Raw genomic sequence first — 23,136 nt, 5'->3', positions numbered from 1 at the left:
ATGAATAATACATTGGTTTTACCAGAGAAGAGCATGTATATACCTCTGATTCTAACGAATCAATTGAATTTGAATGCTTGAAATTTCAGTTCGTTTAGCTAGATGCTGTGTTTCACCACAGACAGACAGTGAGAGAGAGAAAAGGTGAATAAGTCACGACTTGGGTGGTTTATGTACCATATACGGCCATTTGGAAATGGCCCTGGGAGGGTTTTTTCAATACCATGTTAATATTAGCTACATTAAGTAAATACCTTCAGTCAACTTGTGCAATATGTTAGGCGATCCGCTTCATTTCACCTGTTCCATTATTTTACATTGTGAAGCTTACCGTAGTTCCCCAGAACATTTGACCCAGTCACATGTTTGTTTGTTTGTTTGTTTGTAAATAGCACAACAGGAGAAAGCGAGAGCAGGTTGAGTTCAGCTGTGTATTGACTGAGGTCACGTTTTATATTGAAGTGTATTCAAGTGTTTTTCTTCAATCGAGTGATCAGGGACGGGCACGTGCAACTACACTCAATTAGTATTTGGTAGCATTGTCTTTTAAATTGTTTAACTTGGGTCAAATGTTTCGGGTAGCCTTTCACAAGCTTCCTACAATAAGTTGGGTGAGTTTTGACCCATTCCACCTGACAGAGCTGGTGTAACTGAGTCAGGTTTAAAGGCCTCCTTGCTCGCACATGCTTTTTCAGTTCTGCCCACACATTTTCTATAGGATTGAGGTCAGGGCTTTGTGATGGCCACTCCAATACCTTGACTTTGTTGTCCTTAAGCCATTTTGCCACAACTTTGGAAGTATGCTTGGGGTCATTGTCCATTTGAAAGACCCATTTGCGACCAAGTTTTAACTTCCTGACTGATGTCTTGATGTTGCATCAATATATCCACATAATTGTCCTACCTCATGATGTCATCTATTTTGTGAAGTGCACCAGTCCCTCCTGCAGCAAAGCACCCCCACAAGATTATGCTGCCACCCCCGTGCTTCACGGTTGGGATGGGTTCTTTGGCTTGCAAGTCTTCCCCTTTTCCCTCCAAACATAACAATGGTCATTATGGCCAAACAGTTCTATTTTTGTTTCATCAGACCAGAGGACATTTCTCCAAAAAGTACGATCTTTGTCCCCATGTGCAGTTGTAAACTGTAGTCTGGCTTTTTTATGGCAGTTTTGGAGCAGTTACTTCTTCCTTACTGAGCAGCCTTTCAGGTTATCTTGATAAAGGACTCGTTTTACTGTGGAGATTTTACTGTACTTTTGTACCGGTTTCCTCCAGCATCTTCACAAAGTCCTTTTCTGTTGTTCTGGGATTGATTTGCACTTTTTGCACCAAAGTACATTCATCTCTAGGAGACAGAACACAACTTCTTCCTGAGTGGTATGATGGCTGCGTGGTTCCATGGTGTTTATACTTGCGTACTATTGTTTGTTTGTACAGATGAATGTGGTACCTTCAGGCATTTGGAAATTGCTCCCAAGGATGAACCAGACTTGTGATTAAATGTTTTTTTTTAATCTGCGGTCTTAGCTGATTTCTTTAGATTTTCCCATGATCAAGCAAGCAAAGAGGCACTGAGTTTGAAGGTAGGCCTTGAAATACATCCTCAGGTACACCTCCAATTGATTCAAATGATGTCAATTAGCCTATCAGAAGCTTCTAAAGCCATGACATCATTTTCTGGAATTTTCCAAGCTGTTTAAAGGCACAGTGAACTTAGTGTATGTAAACTTCTGACCCACTGGAATTGTGATACAGTGAATTATAAGTGAAATAATCTGTCTGTAAACAATTGTTGGAAATCTTACCTGTGTCATTCACAAAGTAGATGTCCTAACCAACTTTTCAAAACTATAGTTTGTTAACAAGAAATTTGTGGAGTGGTTGAAAAATGAGCTTTTATGACTCCAACCTATGTGTATGTAAACTTCCGACTTCATCTGTATGTATTAATTTGTAGATGGCCTCACCCATTTCGTATGATATGAATTACGATTCGTATTGTATGTTATGAATTTGCAACAATTACAATGTTACGAATTTGCATAACGTATAATATGTTAAATTCTAGCTTGGTGACTAACGTTAGCTAGCTCGTTAAATGTTAACTCCTTGCCTAGCTATGTTAAAGGTTTAAGGTTATGTTTAGGGGAATTGTTAGCTAACATACTAAGTAGTTGCAAAGTAGCTAAAAAGTAGTTCAAAAGTTGCTAAAGTTGTCCGTGATGAGATTCAAACTCGCAACCTTTGGGTTGCAAGACGTTCACGTTATACGCCCATCCATCCCGACTTTAGTTTTTGCCTTAACTAACCATCTGTCTTATGTAACCATACGAGTGTCTCGGATTTACATGCAGAATAATATGAAATGCTCTGAGACCAGGTTGAAACAATGCATGGCCATCATATTTCTAATGTTTATCATAGAAAGAATGTAGCTCCATTTCCTAATTTTTTGTTTAAAGTTAATCTTTCATTTTACCCGGAGAGAAGTAGGCTGGCTACACTGAGAAAAGCACAGGAGAAGTAGCTACACATTAGTCAGAGCACTGTCTGCTGATAAAATATTTGTGTTATCTTTTTTTTTGCTTGAAAAACACTGAATTCTGCGTTAATGCGACCCCCAAGTTTAACTTGCTAGTTATCTAAGTGGCTCAGTTAATGACGGGGCATCATATTGTGTTAGCTTTCTGCCATGTTTGAAAAGTCAACTCATCCAAAGGGCTTTATCTGTACAGTTGCCACTGCTAACTTCATTTTCTTGTTTTTTTCTCCTCTCCATACTCTGCCTGTTTGCTACTCCCCCATGTTCTCTGAGCAGGCCTGTTGCCCTAGCGACTTCACACAGACACAGCCTGTACATACACATGCTGCTACAGAGCCAGTACTGTTTTTCCATCAGATAAGCATGCCTCAACTTAATTATTTTGCACAATGTCTCTCGTTCACATTCACTTGTAAATGTCCAAACTCACCAAAATTGATATTAGGTAGCTCCTACCTATATATGTGTAACTTTATGATTTGGATTGCCTGTCATTTGCAATTCGTTTATTTTAGTTTACGCTCGTTAGCATATTTAGCTAGCAACCTCCATGGAATTTCGCCATAACTTGTGCTATAATAATGGTAATAAACGCCAAGTGGGCTGTTTTTTTTTTGGGGGGGGGGGGGCGCACCCTTGGGTACTAAACCGGTAATACTGTAAATTCCTGTGAGAGAAGGATGATATGACAATATGAAAGTCTGGATACCGCCCAACCCTAGAAGTCAAACCTTATGGAATGTGTGGAATTGTGTGCCTTTGATGATGTCCCCCTTACCCCTTCTTGTTGGCAGATCTTCCTCTGGGTCTCATACTGATCCGCCAAAAAGCGCTGGTTGGCCAGATGCCAGGTGACCACAAAGTCTACAAGATCACCAAGATAGCTGTCATTCCTCTGTCTGAGGAAGAGCCAGTGGATCTGGAGCTGGAGGTGAGAGATTGTCTGTGAGGCACGTTTTATCTTTGAGGTTAATGGAGCTCTGAGCATTCAAGCAGTACTGTGACTTTAAGTGTGAAAATGCAGCGGTAATCACATTAAAGTAGCCACTGATGTGCTATTGTCTCCTTTTTTAAAGGTGCAATATGTAGCTTTTTTGGCGACCCGACCAAATTCATATCGAAATGTCTTATAGAGCTGTCATTCTCATTGAAAGAAACGGTAGATATGTTCTATGTGCTCTATTTCTATGCTTCCTGTTCTTAAGTTTCGTTTTTATGGCTTTTACCTTTGGTTATGTACACCAGCTTCAAACAGCTGAAAATAAAATAGATGGTACAATGCTTCTCTACACTATACTTGCTTGTTTTGTCACAAACTAAAATTTGTCAAACTATTAGAATTTTAGCAACCAGGAAATGGCGTAGAGATTTCTGCATAGTGCATCTTTCTTTAATCTAGGATGCAGCCATGATGAGATGAAAACCATAGTTTGCCGCTATAATCTAGGCTACCCTTAGTGTTTTTCAATTTTACGATTTAATTTCAATGTTTCTAGTAAGTATCTCAATTGCCCTGTTTTGATTGACACCTTGATGAGTCCAATTAATCACCTTGTAAGATGAACATCCAAGGTACACTACATTAGTGTTATTTTTCTGCATTGCCAATGTTAATCAGAATTGTTTAATTAGAAACCAAAGTAATGTGATTTTGCTAAATGATCTCAGAGAAATCGGGATTTTGCTTAGATGCCAGTCTTACAGGTGAGCCATGATGATGATACAGATGATACTGATCATGAGAAAGTAAGTGAAACATTTCCAGTAAACGGGATGTGTTGGATAATCATGTCTCTGGTATGTTTCTAGAACCTAGCCCTACATACTGTCCATACCACAGAATTATTATTCCATCCCGTCTAGGAATTCAGTAGCCCTGTGAAGTTGTTTTAGAGTTTTCTGAACCACTTGTTTTGGATGTTTTTGACTGTTGGTAGCGAGTAGCTTTGAATTGATGTAATTAGCTAGCAATCACATTGAGACTGAACCAATTAACTCAGACACCATAGTGATTAGCTGTCAATCAACCTCGTAGACATGTCCACCAGTATGATCCCAATTGTCTATCATTCCCTTTAAATATATTTGGAAAACTTTAATCATGAACTAAATTATGAGGAAGTCTTATAGAGTTGGGGTCAATTCAGAATGCTTTGGTATACTCAATTAGCCTAAACTGATCTGAATTAAGGGTAATTTTTAAATTTTTAATTGAACCTTTATTTAACTAGGCAAGTCAGTTAAGAACAATTTTATTCAAATTCTGCTTTCAGATGGGTTGGAAAAGTGAGCGTATTTCTCAGAGTTAATTTTTAAATTCCTGTTACACATCACTACAGGGGATGATGATGTTGGTATGTTAGCAGTGTACAATTTTGATAGAAAGTCTGTCCTTTTTCTTTTAGCTTTGTAAGAAGCATCACTTTGGGATCGACAAGCCAGAGAAGCTTGCACCGTCTCCAGATGAGTCGAAGTACCTGATGAAAACTCTGAGTCAGATCAAGTCCAATGTTGGGGCTCCCACTAAGAAAAAGGTTATAGAATTTGTAGTTCTGTGCTCAGATATCCCATGTAATTATCATCTTACATGCCTCTTGTACATTTTTTAAATTGGTACATTTGCTTTTATTTATTTATTTATTTTCATTTATAGTTTATTTGTTAGTTATTTTTCTATATTATTTTGACAATTTAATACCATCCCTGTCCACCACCCAGTATTCCCCTGCCTTTCAGGTTAAGGAAAACAAAGAGAAGGAACGTCTCGAGAGGCGGTTGCTCGACGAGCTGTACAAGATATTCATGGACTCCGATTCCTTCTACTACAGCATGACTTATGACCTCACCAACACTGTGCAGCGGCAGGGAGACACAGAAAAGTCCAACTTACCCCAATGGAAACAGGTAAGTGGTTATTACTACGCTCAAAGCACACAGGTCGCATTTACTAAATTAGATCGCTGGTAACGTTTGGCCTGGGGTTCGCCGGTTTGAGATGCCTGGTTTAAGTACAGTAGTATTTTACCACACATTTCCTGTCTTTTAAGATAAGTTTAACCAAGCTTAAATAATTAAAATAAAGTAATTGTGTTTGACTGATAATAGTTATTTTCCTCTTCAAGGTGGATGACAGATTCTTCTGGAACAAACACATGGTCCAGGAGCTAATTGATCTGCAGGTAACTGATGCATTTCAAGACTGGTTTGACAGGAATGGATAGACTAGATATTAATTTGTGAATTGTCAGATACAGTGCATTCGGAAAGTAATCATACCCCTTATCTTTTTCCACATTTTGTTACATTACAGCCTTATTTTTTTTTTTAAATCCTCAAAGCAGGACTAGCTTCGCGATAATAACCCATAATGACAAAGCGAAAACAGGTTTTTAGAAATGTTGGCAAATTTATATATATTTTTAAACAGAAATACCTTAGTTACATAAGTATTCAGACCCTTTGCTATGAGACTTGAAATTGAGCTCAGGTGCATCCTGTTCCCATTAATCATCCTTGATGTTTCTACAACTTGGAGTCCACCTGTGGTAAATTTAATTGATTGGACATGATTTGGAATGGCACATACCTGTCCATATGAGGTCCCACAGTTGACAGTGCACGTCAGAGCAAAAACCAAACCATGAGGTCAAAGGAATTGTCCATAGAGCTCCGAGACAGGATAGTTTCGAGGTACAGATCTGAAGGGTACCAAATAATGTCTGCAGCATTGAAGGTCCCCAAGAACACCGTGGCCTCCACCATTCTTAAATGGAAGAAGTTTGACTCTTAGAGCAGTCCGCCCGGCCAAACTGAGCAACTGGGGGAGAAGGGCCTTGGTAAGGGAGATGACCAAGAACCTGATGGCCAATGTGACAGAGCTCCAGAGATACCCTGTGATACCCTGTGGAGATGGGAGACCCTGGGGAGACCCTACCATCTTTGCAGCACTCCACAAATCAGGCCTTTATAGTAGAGTGGCCCAACAGAAACAACTCCTCAGTAAAAGGCACATGAAAACCCGCTTGGGGTTTGCCAAAAGGCAACTAAAGGACACTCAGACCATAAGAAACCAGATGTTCTGGTCTGATGAAACCAAGATTGAACTCTTTGACCTGAATGCCAAGAGGCACGTCTGGAGGAAACCAGGCGCCGCTCATCACCTGGCCAATACCATCCCTACTGTGAAGCGTGGTGTCAGCAACATGCTGTGGGCATGTTTTTCAGCGGCAGGTACTTTGATACTAGTCAGGATCAAGGGAAAATGAACGGAGCAAAGTACAGAGAGATCCTTGATGAAAACCTGCTCCAGGGTGCTCAGGACCTCAGACAAAGGTTCACGTTCCAACAGGACAATGACCCTAAGCACACAGCCAAGGCAATTAAGGAGTGGCTTCGGGACAAGTCTCTGAATGTCCTTGACTGGCCCAGCCAGAGCCCGGACTTGAACCTGATCGAACATCTCTAGCGAGACCTGAAAATAGCTGTGCAGCGACGCTCCACATCCAATCTGACAGAGCTTGCGAGGATCTGCAGAGATGAATGGGAGAAACTCCCGAAATACAGGTGTGCCAAGCTTATAGTGTCATACCCAAGACTCGAGTCTAATCGCTGCTTAAGGTGCTTCAACAAAGTACTGAGTAAACTGTCTGAATACTTATGAAAATGTAATATTTCTGTTTTTTTATTTTTAATAAAATATCCAAACATTTTAAACCTATTTTTTTGCTTTGTTATGAGTTATTGTGTGTAGATTGGTGAGGGGAATAATAAAATAAAAAAAATTCAGAGTAAGGCTGTAACGTAACAAAATTCGGAAAAAGTCAAGGGATCTGAATACTTTCCGAAGGATCTGTATAAGAGTACAGATGGTCATGGTGCACTGGTGTGACACTGAACGCTTCTGCAGAACCCTATCTGAACAATAGGGAAATGTTCTAGCAAGGAAACACTTAGTGGCAGGTATTTTTGGAGTGATTTGAACGGATAGCAATCATACTCCTTTTAATCGATGTTAAATATACAGTACCAGCCAAAGGTTTGGACACACCTACTTATTTAAGGTTTTTCTTTATTTTTCCTTTTTTTTTTTTTTTTCCTTCTACTATTTTCTAGAATAATAATGAAGACATCAAAACTATGAAATAACACATGGAATCATGTTGTAACCCAAAAAGTGTTAAACAAATCAAAATAGATTTTAGATTCTTAAAAGTAGCCACCGTTTGCCTTGATTACAGCTTTGCACACTCTTGGCATTCTCTCAACCAGCTTCATGAGGAATGATTTTCCAACAGTCTTGAATGAGTTTCCACATATGCTGAGCATGTGGCTGCTTTTCCTTCACTCTGCGGTCCAACTCAACCCAAACCATCTGTTGGGTTGACGTCGGGTGATTGTGGAGGCCAGGTAATCTGATGCAGCACTCATCACTATCCTTGGTCAAATAGCCCTTACACAGCCTGGAGGTGTGTTTTGGGTCATTGTCCTGTTGAAAAACAAATGATAGTCCCACTAAGCGCAAATGAGATGGGATGGTGTATAGCTGCAGAATGCTGTGGTATCCATGCTGGTTAAGTGTGCCTTGAATTCTAAATAAATCCCAGACCATGTTACCAGCAAAGCACCCCCACACCATCACTCCTTCTCCATGCGTCACGGTGTGAACCACACATGCGGAGATCCTCTGTTCACCTACTCTGCGTATCACAAAGACACAATGGTTGAAACCAAAAGTCTCAAATTTGGAATCAGACCAAAGGACAGAATTCTTGGCCCAAGCAAGTCTCTTCTTCTTATTGGTGTCCTTTAGTAGTGGTTTCTTTGCAGCAATTTGACCATGAAAGCCTGATTCATGCAGTGTCCTCTGAACAGTTGATGTTGAGATGTGTCTATTACTTGAACTCTGAAGCATTTATTTGGGCTGCAATCTGAGGTGCAGTTAACTCTAATGAACTTGATGGACTGTCATTTCTCTTTGCTTATTTTACCTGATCTTGCCATTATATGGACTTCGTCTTTTACCAAATAGGGCTATCTTCTGTAAACCACCCCTACCTTGTCACAACACAACTGATTGGCTCAAACACATTAAGGAAAGAAATTCCACAAATTAACTTTTAACAAGGCACACCTGTTAATTGAAATGCATTCCATACCTCATGAAGCTGGTTGAGATAATTACAAGTGTTCAAAGCTGTCATCAAGGCAAAGGGTGACTACTTTGAAGAATCTCAAATATAAAATATATTTTAATTTGTATAACACTTTTTTTGTGGTTACTACATGATTCCATATGTGTTATTTCATAGTTTTGATGTCTCCACTATTCTACAATGTAGAAAATAGTAAAAATAAAGAAAAACCCTTGAATGAGTAGGTGTGTCAACTTTTGACTGGTACTGTATACTGAACTACTGCATTCCATCTTTATACATCTCAAGTTAGCATCACTGTACAGAGTTGTAACTTTTCTTGTTGTGTTGCAGGTTCCAGAGGTGGACTTCTGGGTGACACCCATCATTCAGGGCTTTGTGCAGGTGCAGGAGCTGGTAGTGAATTACAACGAGAGCCCAGAGGAGGAGAAGAGCAGCCCCGATACGCCGCTCCAGGAGCTCACCTGCGTGGACGACATCCACCCGCGCTTCACCGTGGCCCTCATCTCCCGCCGCAGTCGCCACCGTGCAGGTACAGTTTAGAGGTCATGGACACCCAGGCCAAATTGCTAGGGTCTATTTGCAACACTTTGATTAAGTCATAGTTACATTCTGATCATTATTGGAGGGTGAATTTAATGATCATAGTTTTCTTCTCCCCAAAGGGATGCGGTACAAACGCAGAGGGGTAGACACAGATGGACACGTGGCTAACTTTGTGGAGACCGAGCAGCTGATACACGTGCACAACCACTCACTGTCCTTTGTGCAGAGCCGCGGTTCGGTGCCTGTCTTCTGGAGCCAAGCAGGCTACCGCTACAACCCCAGGCCTCGGCTGGAGAAAGGTCAGTGGGATATTTACAATCCAAAATACTGCCTTGGGAATAATGGGTGCATTCGTTTAAGCATGTCCAGTGCCCCGGGTGGGCCGAATGTATTTTTGTGACTAATGCAATGGGCTTAAATATGCATACTCCACCCACCCAGGGCACTGGGCAAGCTAAAATGAATACGACCCCATCATATACTTTTTCCCGTTATGTTATAATCATCTTTTCAGGAGAAAAGGAGACCATTCCTTACTTTGCGGCTCACTTTGACGAGCAGCTCAACCTTTACAAGAAGCAGGTGAGAATCGTATGCCAGACAGCATTGGCATTACTTTGATATCACTACCAAAGCTTGAGTTTTCGTTTAACTTAGACTTGTCTATGTAAAGACTTATCATTATAGTAAAGTTGATACAATTTGCAACTATGTTTTGACAGGTCATCATAAACTTAGTGGACCAAAGTGGGCGTGAGAAGATTATTGTCGACGCATATCTCAAACAAGTCCTTCTGTACAACAATCCTAACCTTACATATGTCTCTTTTGACTTCCATGAGCACTGGTAAGAAAATTGATACACAGAAACAATCAGCTCTTGGCTGCACAGGTCATTTAATACTGAACAAAAATATAAACACAACATGTAAAGTGTTGATCCCATGTTTCATGAGCTGAAATAAAAGATCCCAGACATTTTTCCACATGCACAAAAAGCTTATTTCTCTCAAATTTTGTGCACAAATTTGTTTATATCTGTGTTTGTGAGCTTTTCTTATTTGCCAAGATAATCCATCCACCTGACAGGTTTGGCATATCAAGAAGATGATTAAACATCCTGGTCATTACACAGGTGCACCACAGGTGCTGGGGACAATAAAAGGCCACTCTCTAAAATGTGCAGTTTTATCACACAACACAATGGCACAGATGTCTCAAGTTTTGAGGGAGAGTGCAATATGCATGCGGACAGCAGGAATGTCCACCAAAGCTCTTGCCAGAATGGAATGTTCATTTCTCTATGATAAGCCACCTCCAACGCCATTTTAGAGAATTTGGCAGTACGTCCAACCAGTCATACAACCGCGTGTAACCCCGCCAGCCCAGGACCTCCACTTTCGGCTTCTTCACCCGCGGGATCATCTGAGACCAGCCACCCGGACAGCTGATGAAACTGAGGAGTATTTCTGTCTGTAATAAAGCTCTTTTATGGGGAAAAACTCATTCTGACTGGCTGGGCCTGGCCCCCCAGTGGGTGGGCCTATGTCCTCCCAGGTCCACCCATTGCTGTGCCCCTGCCCATTCATGTAAAATTCATAGGGACTTATTAATTGATTTCAATTGTCTGATTTCCTTGTTTGAACTGTAACTCACAATTTTTTGGGAAATTGTTGCATTTTATGTTTTTGTTCAGTATAATAAGTAACTCTAATAAGCAAAGAATAACCTAAACTACAATTCTTGTATTTATTTTTGTATTATAGTATGCACTTCCCCTGTATTTTAATTGGTCTTTTGTCTTCTCAGTCGAGGTATGAAGTTTGAGAATGTGCAAACGCTGACAGATGCCATCTCTGATATTATCGCAGACATGAGATGGGGCTGGTAAGTGTGCGTGTGGGAGTGTGTTATTGCCAACCTCAACAGACTTTTTTTAGGGCAAGTAAAAAATCTTGAATTAATCATTAATTGATTGCATATGTTGATCAGAAGCTCCATATCTACATGTAGTGCATCACACAGTGAATGTTCCTCTGTCAGGGTGGACCAGGCAGGAGTCATCTGCCATCAGGAGGGCATTTTCCGGGTCAACTGCATGGACTGTCTGGACAGGACCAATGTAGTCCAGGCTGCCATAGCTCGTGCAGTAATGGAGGCACAGGTGAGATTCCCCCTACTTCGAACATGTCAACTTAAAGCTGATGATGTAATGGTAGACATAGTAATGTGGTAATGGATGGCATATTACATATGAAAAGGTAAAGAATAAAACATCAAATTTAAACTTTTTCAGTGGAATTCTCGTGTAAGTGTAGTTTTCTGGCAAACGTTCGATGGTGACTGATGCCTAGCTTTATGTCTCTGCGTCACTCAGCTGAAGAAACTAGGTGTGATGCCCCCTGAGCAGCCTCTGCCGCTCAAGTGCTACAGGATCTACCAGGTCATGTGGGCCAACAACGGCGACACCATCAGCAGACAGTACGCCGGCACAGCCGCCCTCAAGGTAAAATCATTTGCACGTGTAAAGTTTTAAGCTAATATTAGGTTTGCTATATTCGGTTTGCATCTGCCAACAGGATACTGTCCTGTTACCCCTCAGTTAGTAGGCCTCCACGGCAAACTGATCAAGTAATTAAACTAGAAATGAGGGAGGCAGACAGCCTAGTGGTTAAGAGCATTGGGCCAGTAGCCAACTACAGTTGGAAGTTTACATACACCTTAGCCAAATACATTTAAACTCAATTTTTCACAATTCCTGACATCTAATCCCAGTAAAAATTCCCTGTTTTAGGTCAGTTAGGATCACCACTTTATTTTAAGAATGTGAAATGTCAGAATAATAGTAGAATGATTTATTTAATATTTTATGTCTTTCATCACATTCCCAGTGGGTCAGAAGTTTACATACACTCAATTAGTATTTGGTAGCATTGCCTTTAAATTGTTTAACTTGGGTCAAACGTTTCGGGTAGCCTTCCACTTTGCTTCAATATATCCACATAATTGTCCTACCTCTTGATGCCATCTATTTCTCAGAACAAAAATAGACTGACAAGTTTCAGAAAGTTCTTTGTTTCTGGCCATTTTGAGCCTGAAATTGAACCCATAAATGCTGATGCTCCAGATAGTCAACTATTCTAGAGGGACAGTTTTATTGCTTCTCTAATCAGGACAACATTTTTCAGCCGTGCTAACATATTTGCAAAAGGGTTTTCTAATGATCAATTAGCCTTTTAAAATGATACACTTGGATTAGCTAACTCAACGTGCCATTGGAACACAGGAGTGATGGTTGCTGATAATGGGCCTCTGTACGCCTATGTAGATATCCATAAAAAAATCAGCCGTTTCCAGCTGTAATAGTCATTTACAACATTAACAATGTCTACACTGTATTTCTAACCAATTTGATGCTATTTTAATGGACAAAAAAATGTGCTTTTCTTTCAAAAACAAAGAAATATCTAAGTAACCCCAAAGTTTTGAACGGTAGTGTATATTTTAGGAAGTTGTTCCTAATGTTTTGTAAACTCGGTGTATGTCGACTTGGAAATATCCAGGAAAAAAAGTACACCAGGAGGATGGAGAAAGTAAAGAAGAGTCCTACAACTTTTTCCCCCCACTTTCTTTTAGATTAGTGCAGGCTGTATCACAACCTGCCGTGATTGAAAGTCCCATAGGGCTGCGCACAATTGGTCCAGGTTTGGCTGGTGTAGGCTGTCATTGTACAGTGCCTTGCGAAAGTATTCGGCCCCCTTGAACTTTGCGACCTTTTGCCACATTTTAGGCTTCAAACATAAAGATATAAAACTGTATTTTTTGGTGAAGAATCAACAACAAGTGGGACACAATCATGAAGTGGAACGACATTTATTGGATATTTCAAACTTTTTTAACAAATCAAAAACTGAAAAATTGGGGGTGCAAAATTATTCAGCCCCCTTAAGTTAATACTTTGTAGCGCCACCTTTTGCTGCGATTACAGCTGTAAGTCGCTTGGGGTATGTCTCTATCAGTTTTGCACATCGAGAGACTGACATTTTTTCCCATTCCTCCTTGCAAAACAGCTCGAGCTCAGTGAGGTTGGATGGAGAGCATTTGTGAACAGCAGTTTTGCGGTTTTGCAGCGGTTTTGCTTTATGTTTTGGATCATTGTCTTGTTGGAAGACAAATCTCCGTCCCAGTCTCAGGTCTTTTGCAGACTCCATCAGGTTTTCTTCCAGAATGGTCCCGTATTTGGCTCCATCCATCTTCCCATCAATTTTAACCATCTTCCCTGTCCCTGCTGAAGAAAAGCAGGCCCAAACCATGATGCTGCCACCACCATGTTTGACAGTGGGGATGGTGTGTTCAGGGTGATGAGCTGTGTTGCTTTTACGCCAAACATAACGTTTTGCATTGTTGCCAAAAAAGTTCAATTTTGGTTTCATCTGACCAGAGCACCTTCTTCCACATGTTTGGTGTGTCTCCCAGGTGGCTTGTGGCAAACTTTAAACAACACTTTTTATGGATATCTTTAAGAAATGGCTTTCTTCTTGCCACTCTTCCATAAAGGCCAGATTTGTGCAATATACGACTGATTGTTGTCCTATGGACAGAGTCTCCCACCTCAGCTGTAGATCTCTGCAGTTCATCCAGAGTGATCATGGGCCTCTTGGCTGCATCTCTGATCAGTCTTCTCCTTGTATGAGCTGAAAGTTTAGAGGGACGTCCAGGTCTTGGTAGATTTGCAGTGGTCTGATACTCCTTCCATTTCAATATTATCGCTTGCACAGTGCTCCTTGGGATGTTTAAAGCTTGGGAAATCTTTTTGTATCCAAATCCGTCTTTAAACTTCTTCACAACAGCATCTCGGACCTGCCTGGTGTGTTCCTTGTTCTTCATGATGCTCTCTGCGCTTTTGACGGACCTCTGAGACTATCACAGTGCAGGTGCATTTATACGGAGACTTGATTACACACAGGTGGATTGTATTTATCATCATTAGTCATTTAGGTCAACATTGGATCATTCAGAGATCCTCACTGAACTTCTGGAGAGAGTTTGCTGCACTGAAAGTAAAGGGGCTGAATAATTTTGCACGCCCAATTTTTCAGTTTTTGATTTGTTAAAAAAGTTTGAAATATCCAATAAATGTCGTTCCACTTCATGATTGTGTCCCACTTGTTGTTGATTCTTCACAAAAAAATACAGTTTTATATCTTTATGTTTGAAGCCTGAAATGTGGCAAAAGGTCGCAAAGTTCAAGGGGGCCGAATACTTTCGCAAGGCACTGTAAATAAGAGTTTGTTCTTAACTGACTTGCCTAGTTAAATAAAGGTTAGATAAATAAAAAAATATGCCTCAACCATGGCATGTAATCTAGCTCTTATACTGAGCGACTTAATTAGTGCAGTCATCTAAGAGCTAGGTAAGACAACCACATATCACAGTCAATTGGTACAGATTTTCATGCAAATAGTCAAAAATCTGCATAAAAATTATATGTGCATTTTCCCACTGGCGACATTTCCATAATTGTCTTGTTGCAGATAAAATGCTGTGGATGATGACGTAGTGCACATAAAAATAACTTTTGCGGTTAAATTCCCATGTACAGAATAAAACATAAGAAAAATGTTTTTCCATCAGATTTTCAACTCTGCTGATGTTTTGTTACGAAAAATTGCATTGTACAGCGATTGTGCCCACTCTGGTATTGGCAAGTGCGCTCTAGCGAGCAGCTAACATATACAATGCGGGTATAGCCTACATGATGAGATTATTATGGACAAAAGAAGATGATTATTTTTATTTGTCAAACGGCAACCAAGCATCGATCATCATGTCACCAGAATAAGACCCTCGATATTTATTGGAAAGGAGCATCAAGCTCATCACCTTGCATTTTCACCAGCCTGTAAAATTCATCATAACTTATTTCATCTGTAGCCTATAAATGTTATGCTTTCCTGAGTCATACTGGGAGGGCCACACAATATAATAGCCATCATTACTTCGATATCATGGCATACTTAATTTTACAGACACAAAAATATCCCTCCTTTTTCTAGCGTATATTGCAGGGTTCCCCAACTGGCGGCCCCCGGGGTAGGTTTTAATTGGCCCCCAAGTTTTCTGAGCAACATTTTGTTATATATTAATTGTATTTGGAATTTATTGTTGTGCATATTACTGTAAAAAATACCAGGAAATCAGCTCCAAGTGATTGTAATTTCAGAAATCTGTTCCCAATTATTCCCACACATAAGAGATGTGACCGAATAGAAATAATAATTTAATAATAATTGACTGGATTTATATAACGCTTTTCTAGCAACTGAGGTACTCAGAGTGCTTTACATAGGTGGGGGAAACTCACCTCATCCACCATCAATGTGTAGCACCCACCTCTGTGATGCATGGCAACAAATGTTCTGCCAGAATGCTCACCACACAATAGCTATCAGGTGGAGAGGTGAGGAGTGATATGCCAATTAGGAATGAGCAGGATGATTAGGTGACAATGATGGAATGTGGTCAGGTTGGGAATTTAGCCATGATACAGGGGTGAATACCCCTAATCTTACAATAATGAATGACCACATAGAGTGACCAAATTAGCTGTTTCCATCAGGCCTGATGTTAGATTTTTATTCGGCATGTACTTTATTCACATCAAAATGTTGGATGGAAATCTAGTTAGAGGAAGTAAAACTTTTCCTCAATAAAGCCAATAACAGCCAAGTGTTTACACTACATAGTCCTAAGTCATGAAGAGTATAACATCTTTTTCCAGCCTACTACTTTTGTGGAACGGATCAGACATTGACTGTGCAATATCTTGCTTGTTTTTGACATTCTCTGTCTGTAATCCCATATACAGGGAGACTTCACCAGAACGGGGGAGAGAAAACTGGCCGGGGTGATGAAAGATGGCGTGAACTCAGCCAACCGCTACTATCTGAACCGCTTCAGGGACGCATACAGACAAGCAGTCATTGGTAAGAAGTGACCTGTAATACTTTACTTAAAGCCTGCAGGTATGATGCAGTTATAATTCATTCTAAGACGTGTAATAAGCATGCATGATCCCCTTATGTGTTATTAATCATATCATATCATTGTGTGTCAGGAAAACAAAATATATACACTACCGTTCAAAAGTTTGGGGTCACTTAGAAATTTCCTTGTCCAAATGTTTTGTCCATTAAAATATCATCAAATTGATCAGAAATACAGTGTAGACATTGTTAATGTTGTAAATGACTATTGTAGCTGGAAACGGCTGATTTTTAATGGAATATCTACAGAGGTCCATTATCAGCAACCATCGCTCCTGTGTTCCAATGGCACATTGTGTTAGCTAATCCAAGTTTATAATTTTAAAAGGCTAAATGATCATTAGAAAGCACAGCTGAAAACTGTTGTGCTGATTAAAGAAGCAGCATCCTGGATGCTGATGCTCCAGATACTACACTAGTCTAAAAAAGGCCAGTTTTATTGCTTCTTTAATCAGTGCAACAGTTTTCAGCTGTGCTAACATAATTGCAGCTGATATCTCAAAGTGCTGTACAGAAACCCAGCCTAAAACCCCAAACAGCAAGCAATGCAGGTGTAGAAGCACGGTGGCTAGGAAAAACTCCCTAGAAAGGCCAAAACCTAGGAAGAAATTTAGAGAGGAACCAGGCTATATGGGGTGGCCAGTCCTCTTCTGGCTGTGTCGGGTGGAGATTATAACAGAACATGGCCAAGATGTTCAAATGTTCATAAATGACCAGCATGGTTGAATAATAATAAGGCAGAACAGTTGAAACTGGCCATGGCACAACCCAAGGGGGGGCGCCAACCCAGACAGGATGACCACATCAGTGAATCAACCCACTCAGGTGACGCACCCCTTCCAGGGACGGCATGAGAGAGCCCCAGTAAGCCAGTGACTCAGCCCCTGTAATAGGGTTAGAGGCAGAGAATCCCAGTGGAAAGAGGGGAACCGGCCAGGCAGAGACAGCAAGGGCGGTTCGTTGCTCCAGAGCCTTTCCGTTCACCTTCCCACTCCTGGGCCAGACTACACTCAATCATATGACCCACTGAAGAGATGAGTCTTCAGTAAAGACTTAAAGGTTGAGACCGAGTTTGCGTCTCTGACATCGGTAGGCAGACTGTTCCATAAAAATTGAGCTCTATAGGAGAAAGCCCTGCCTCCAGCTGTTTGCTTAGAAATTCTAGGGACAATTAGGAGGCCTGCGTCTTGTGACCGTAGCGTACGTGTAGGTATGTACGGCAGGACCAAATCAGAGAGATAGGTAGGAGCAAGCCCATGTAATGCTTTGTAGGTTAGCAGTAAAACCTTGAAATCAGCCCTTGCTTTGACAGGAAGCCAGTGTAGGGAGGCTAGCACTGGAGTAATATGATCAAATGTTTTGGTTCTAGTCAGGATTCTAGCAGCCGTATTTAGCACTAACTGAAGTTTATTTAGTGCTTTATCCGGGTAGCCGGAAAGTAGAGCATTGCAGTAGTCTAACCTAGAAGTGACAAAAGCATGGATGAATTTTTCTGCATCATTTTTGGACAGAAAGTTTCTGATTTTTGCAATGTTACGTAGATGGGAAAAAAGCTGTCCTTGAAATGGTCTTGATATGTTCTTCAAAAGAGAGATCAGGGTCCAGAGTAACGCCGAGGTCCTTCACAGTTTTATTTGAGACGACTGTACAACCATTAAGATTAATTGTCAGATTCAACAGAAGATCTCTTTGTTTTTTGGGACCTAGAACAAGCATCTCTGTTTTGTCAAAGTTTAAAAGTAGAAAGTTTGCAGCCATCCACTTCCTTATGTCTGAAACACATGCTTCTAGTAAGGGCAATTTTGGGGCTTCACCATGTTTCATTGAAATGTACAGCTGTGTGTCATCCGCATAGCAGTGAAAGTTAACATTATGTTTTCGAATAACATCCCCAAGAGGTAAAATATATAGTGAAAACAATAGTGGTCCTAAAACGGAACCTTGAGGAACACCGAAATTTACAGTTGATTTGTCAGAGGACAAACCATTCACAAAGACAAACTGATATCGTTCCGACAGATAAGATCTAAACCAGGCCAGAACTTGTCCGTGTAGACCAATTTGGGTTTCCAATCTCTCCAAAAGAATGTGGTGATCGATGGTATCAAAAGCAGCACTAAGGTCTAGGAGCACGAGGACAGATGCAGAGCCTCGGTCCGATGCCATTAAAATGTCATTTACCACCTTCACAAGTGCCGTCTCAGTGCTATGATGGGGTCTAAAACCAGACTGAAGCATTTCGTATACATTGTTTGTCTTCAGGAAGGCAGTGAGTTGTTGCGCAACAGCCTTTTCTAAAATTTTTGAGAGGAATGGAAGATTCGATATAGGCCGATAGTTTTTTTTTATTTTCTGGGTCAAGGTTTGGCTTTTTCAAGAGAGGCTTTATTACTGCCACTTTTAGTGAGTTTGGTACACATCCGGTGGATAGAGAGCCGTTTATTATGTTCAACATAGGAGGGCCAAGCACAGGAAGCAGCTCTTTCAGTAGTTTAGTTGGAATAGGGTCCAGTATGCAGCTTGAAGGTTTAGAGGCCATGATTATTTTCATCATTGTGTCAAGAGATGTAGTACTAAAACACTTGAGCGTCTCTCTTGATCCTAGGACCTGGCAGAGTTGTGCAGACTCAGGACAACTGAGCTTTGAAGGAATACGCTGATTTAAGGAGAAGTCCGTAATTTGCTTTCTAATAATCATAATCTTTTCCTCAAAGAAGTTCATGAATTTATCACTGCTAAAGTGAAAGTCATCCTCTTGGGGAATGCTGCTTTTTAGTTAGCTTTGCGACAGTATCAAAAAGGAATTTCGGATTGTTCTTATTTTCCTCAATTAAGTTAGAAAAATAGGATGATCGAGCAGCAGTAAGGGCTCTTCGGTACTGCACGGTACTGTCTTTCCAAGCTAGTCGGAAGACTTCCAGTTTGGTGTGGCGCCATTTCCGTTCCAATTTTCTAGAAGCTTGCTTCAGAGCTCGGGTATTTTCTGTGTACCAGGGAGCTAGTTTCTTATGAGAAATGTTTTTAGTTTTTAGGGGTGCAATTGCATCTAGGGTATTGCGCAAGGTTAAATTGAGTTCCTCAGTTAAGTGGTTAACTGATTTTTGTCCTCTGGTGTCCTTGGGTAGACAGAGGGAATCTGGAAGGACATCAAGGAATCTTTGTGTTGTCTGTGAATTTATAGCACGACTTTTGATGGTCCTTGGTTGGGGTCTGAGCAGATTATTTGTTGCAATTGCAAACGTAATAAAATGGTGGTCCGATAATTCTGGACTATGAGGAAAAACATTAAGATCCACAACTTTTTTTCCATGGGACAAAACTAGGTCCAGAGTATGACTGTGACAGTGAGTGGGTCCAGAGTCATGTTGGACAAAACCCACTGAGTCGATGATGGCTCCGAAAGCCTTTTGGAGTGGGTCTGTGGACTTTTCCATGTGAATATTAAAGTCACCAAAGATTAGAATATTATCTGCTATGACTACAAGGTCCGATAGGAATTCAGGGAACTCAGTGAGGAACGCTGTATATGGCCCAGGAGGCCTGTAAACAGTAGCTATAAAAAGTGATTGAGTAGGCTGCATAGATTTCATGACTAGAAGCTCAAAAGACGAAGACTTCATTTTTTTTTTTGTAAATTGAAATTTGCTATCGTAAATGTTAGCAACACCTCCGCCTTTGCGGGATGCACGGGGGATATGGTCACTAGTGTAGCCAGGAGGTGAGACCTCATTTAACACAGTAAATTCATCAGGCTTAAGCCATGTTTCAGTCAGGCCAATCACATCAAGATTATGATCAGTGATTAGTTCATTGACTATAATTGCCTTTGAAGTAAGGGATCTAACATTAAGTAGCCCTATTTTGAGATGTGAGGTATCATGATCTCTTTCAATAATGACAGGAATGGAGGTGGTCTTTATCCTAGTGAGATTGCTAAGGCGAACACCGCCATGTTTAGTTTTGCCCAACCTAGGTCGAGGCACAGACACGGTCTCAATGGTGATAGCTGAGCTGATTACACTGACTGTGCTAATGGCAGACTCCACTATGCTGGCAGGCTGGCTAACAGCCTGCTGCCTGGCCTGCACCCTATTTCATTGTGGAGCTAGAGGAGTTAGAGCCCTGTCTATGTTGGTAGATAAGATGAGAGCACCCCTCCAGCTAGGATGGAGTCCGTCACTCCTCAGCAGGTCAGGCTTGGTCCTGTTTGTGGGTGAGTCCCAGAAAGAGGGCCAATTATCTACAAATTCTATCTTTTGGGTGGGGCAGAAAACAGTTTTCAACCAGCAATTGAGTTGTGAGACTCTGCTGTAGAGCTCATCACTCCCCCTAACTGGGAGGGGGCCAGAGACAATTACTCGATGCCGACACATCTTTCTAGCTGATTTACACGCAGAAGCTATGTTGCGCTTGGTGATCTCTGACTGTTTCATCCTAACATCGTTTGTGCCGACGTGGATAACAATATCTCTATACTCTCTACACTCACCAGTTTTAGCTTTAGCCAGCACCATCTTCAGATTAGCCTTAACGTCGGTAGCCCTGCCCCCTGGTAAACAGTGTATGATCGCTGGATGATTCGTTTTAAGTCTAATACTGCGGGTAATGGAGTCGCCAATGACTAGAGTTTTCAATTTGTCAGAGCTAATGGTGGGAAGCTTCGGCGTCTCAGACCCCGTAACGGGAGGAGTAGAGACCAGAGAAGACTCGGCCTCTGACTCCGACTCGCTGCTTAATGGGGAAAACCGGTTGAAAGTTTCTGTCGGCTGAATGAGCGACACCGGTTGAGCGTTCCTACAGCATTTCCTTCCAGAAACCGTGAGAAAGTTGTCCGGCTGCGGGGACTGTGCCAGGGGATTTATACTACTATCTGTACTTACTGGTGGCACAGACGCTGTTTCATCCTTTCCTACACTGAAATTACCCTTGCCTAACGATTGCGTCTGAAGCTGGGCTTGTAGCACAGCTATCCTCGCCGTAAGGCTATCGTTCTCCTGTATATTAGGAGTACAGCGACTGCAATTAGAAGGCATCATGTTAATGTTACTACTTAGCTTCGGCTGTTGGAGGTCCTCACGAACCGTGTCCAGATAAAGCGTCCGGATTGAAAAAGTTGAGGAAAAAAAACAAAAATATAAACGGTAATTAAAAAGTAAAGTTGTCAGGTAGCAAAATAGGTTGGCAACAAAACGCACAGCAACTCGAAAAGTCTGCAAGTTGTGACAGGAAATGACGTCACCTCAGGAAAAAAAACTAGGTCGGTAACGGCCGAAGGGGAGGGGTGCTCACATGAACTTTGTCAGGACTTTGGTCTGAAGAAGAGTATGGTTTGCACTGTTCAATGACAGTTCATTTGTTTAGTCTTAAAACCGTGACTCAATCGTTCTTCCCTCCCACCTCTCTCTCTAGACCTGATGATGGGCCATCCTGTGACAGAGGACCTGTACTCCATTTTCAGTAAGGAGAAGGAGCATGAGGAGAAGGAGCAGGAGAGCCAGAGAGTAACCCAGGAGCAGGTCAGCCTCCTGCTACAGACTTACATGCAGCTACTGCTGCCCGACGACGAGAAGTTCCATGGTGGCTGGGCACTCATCGACTGTGACATGAGGTTGGTGCTGGAACCATCCACAAATCACAACTCTAAACTTAAAGGGGCAGTGCAGTCAAAAACATGATTTGCCTGTGTTTTTTATATATTTCCACATCATGATAATACACTTTTTGTGTAAGAGCTATTTGAAAAGATAACCTGTAATTTCAGCTTATTTGGTTGGGTGGGGTTTTTAAGTTAATAGACATATAACAAAGAGAGTTTGAACTCCTCTCTGTCAATAACAGCTAATTTTCAGGTTACACATCCCTCCCATTAGGCTCCTCCAATTAGGTCCCACTCCCAGACAGTCCTAGCAAAATTCTTGCTTGAGAAATTGCATTTAGCTATTTTTTTTTCATTGACTGAATCCTTTCATGAGTTGGCTCTCAGTGTTTGTTCTCCCAACACTGTTAGTGTGCATCAATTAAATGCAGCTTTATTTATTTCCTCAGGGGAAATTAAGATGCACTTCAAAATCAACACCTTGAAAGTGTTTGTTCCTCAACAAATTGTTCATGTAGAAAGCTCATCGTCACATTTTTTTCCTACTCAACAGCCTTATTGACGCAACCAGCAAAGACGTGGATGTTCTCCTGCTGTTATCCAACAGTGCATATTACATTGCATAGTAAGTGCCTACATTTTATTACAGAAGAGTCAATTACATGTTTTAGCTGTTCATTATATCATCGTTTTTTTTTGCTTTTGTTTTTACAGCTATGATGAGGAAGCTGACAAAGTCAATCAGTACCAGCGCCTCAACTTGGAGGGTTTGGAAAAGATTGAAATAGGTGAGTGTTTCCCCTTAAGAGGAATATAGCTCCACAAAGTGAAAATTCCAAAGTGTAGACAGGGTCGAAATCAGTCCTTCACAGCTTCAAGATTTATTTCACCCTGTAAATCTACTAAGCACACACTTTGGGCATGGTTTTCATTCATTGTACACAAATTCTGAATGATGCAACTACTGTTTTTGATTTACCACAAACATCTAAGTAATGCATCAATAAAGCTCACAACATGTCCTGTTCTTTTTTAGGCCCAGAACCTACTCTGTTCGGGAAGCCCAAATTCTGCTGTATGCGTCTACACTACAAGAATGAGGAGACAAGTGGGTATTTTCACACACTGAGGGCTGTCACAAGGAATCCTGAGGATGACGGTAAAGGTATGGGAAGATTACCAGATTTTATTTTATGAAATAAATAGACTGGAAGCACACTGCCCGTATAGCCACAAAATTACTTGAATTCC

At 41.1% G+C, this 23,136-nt stretch overlaps 1 protein-coding gene across 4 annotated transcripts in view; it reads left to right on the top strand.

Annotated features, from left to right (window-relative positions):
* Nucleotides 1-23,136, top strand: part of LOC110502266 (phosphatidylinositide 4-phosphatase SAC2) — a 41,988-nt gene that overhangs the window by 14,016 nt on the left and 4,836 nt on the right. Inside the window, exons 3-18 of one of the 4 annotated variants that reach the window (XM_021580168.3) lie at nt 3,340-3,476; nt 4,951-5,079; nt 5,282-5,449; nt 5,668-5,724; nt 9,031-9,229; nt 9,363-9,542; nt 9,758-9,825; nt 9,966-10,090; nt 11,053-11,130; nt 11,287-11,407; nt 11,621-11,749; nt 16,112-16,229; nt 21,699-21,897; nt 22,439-22,510; nt 22,600-22,673; nt 22,922-23,050. In XM_021580168.3, coding sequence (XP_021435843.2) covers nt 3,340-3,476; nt 4,951-5,079; nt 5,282-5,449; nt 5,668-5,724; nt 9,031-9,229; nt 9,363-9,542; nt 9,758-9,825; nt 9,966-10,090; nt 11,053-11,130; nt 11,287-11,407; nt 11,621-11,749; nt 16,112-16,229; nt 21,699-21,897; nt 22,439-22,510; nt 22,600-22,673; nt 22,922-23,050 — 1,983 coding nt within the window. Of the gene's footprint in view, nt 1-2,821; nt 3,477-4,950; nt 5,080-5,263; nt 5,450-5,667; nt 5,725-9,030; nt 9,230-9,362; nt 9,543-9,757; nt 9,826-9,965; nt 10,091-11,052; nt 11,131-11,286; nt 11,408-11,620; nt 11,750-16,111; nt 16,230-21,698; nt 21,898-22,438; nt 22,511-22,599; nt 22,674-22,921; nt 23,051-23,136 lie in introns of all 4 variants that reach the window. The other 3 variants (XM_021580167.3, XM_090216510.1, XM_090216509.1) reach the window with 3 other exon arrangements.

This window comes from Oncorhynchus mykiss, chromosome 23 (assembly GCF_057628025.1).
Source record: "Oncorhynchus mykiss isolate SJ-2025 chromosome 23, ASM5762802v1, whole genome shotgun sequence".
NCBI classification, from domain to species: Eukaryota; Metazoa; Chordata; class Actinopteri; order Salmoniformes; family Salmonidae; genus Oncorhynchus; species Oncorhynchus mykiss.
This window is presented reverse-complemented; position numbering and strand designations above follow the sequence as displayed.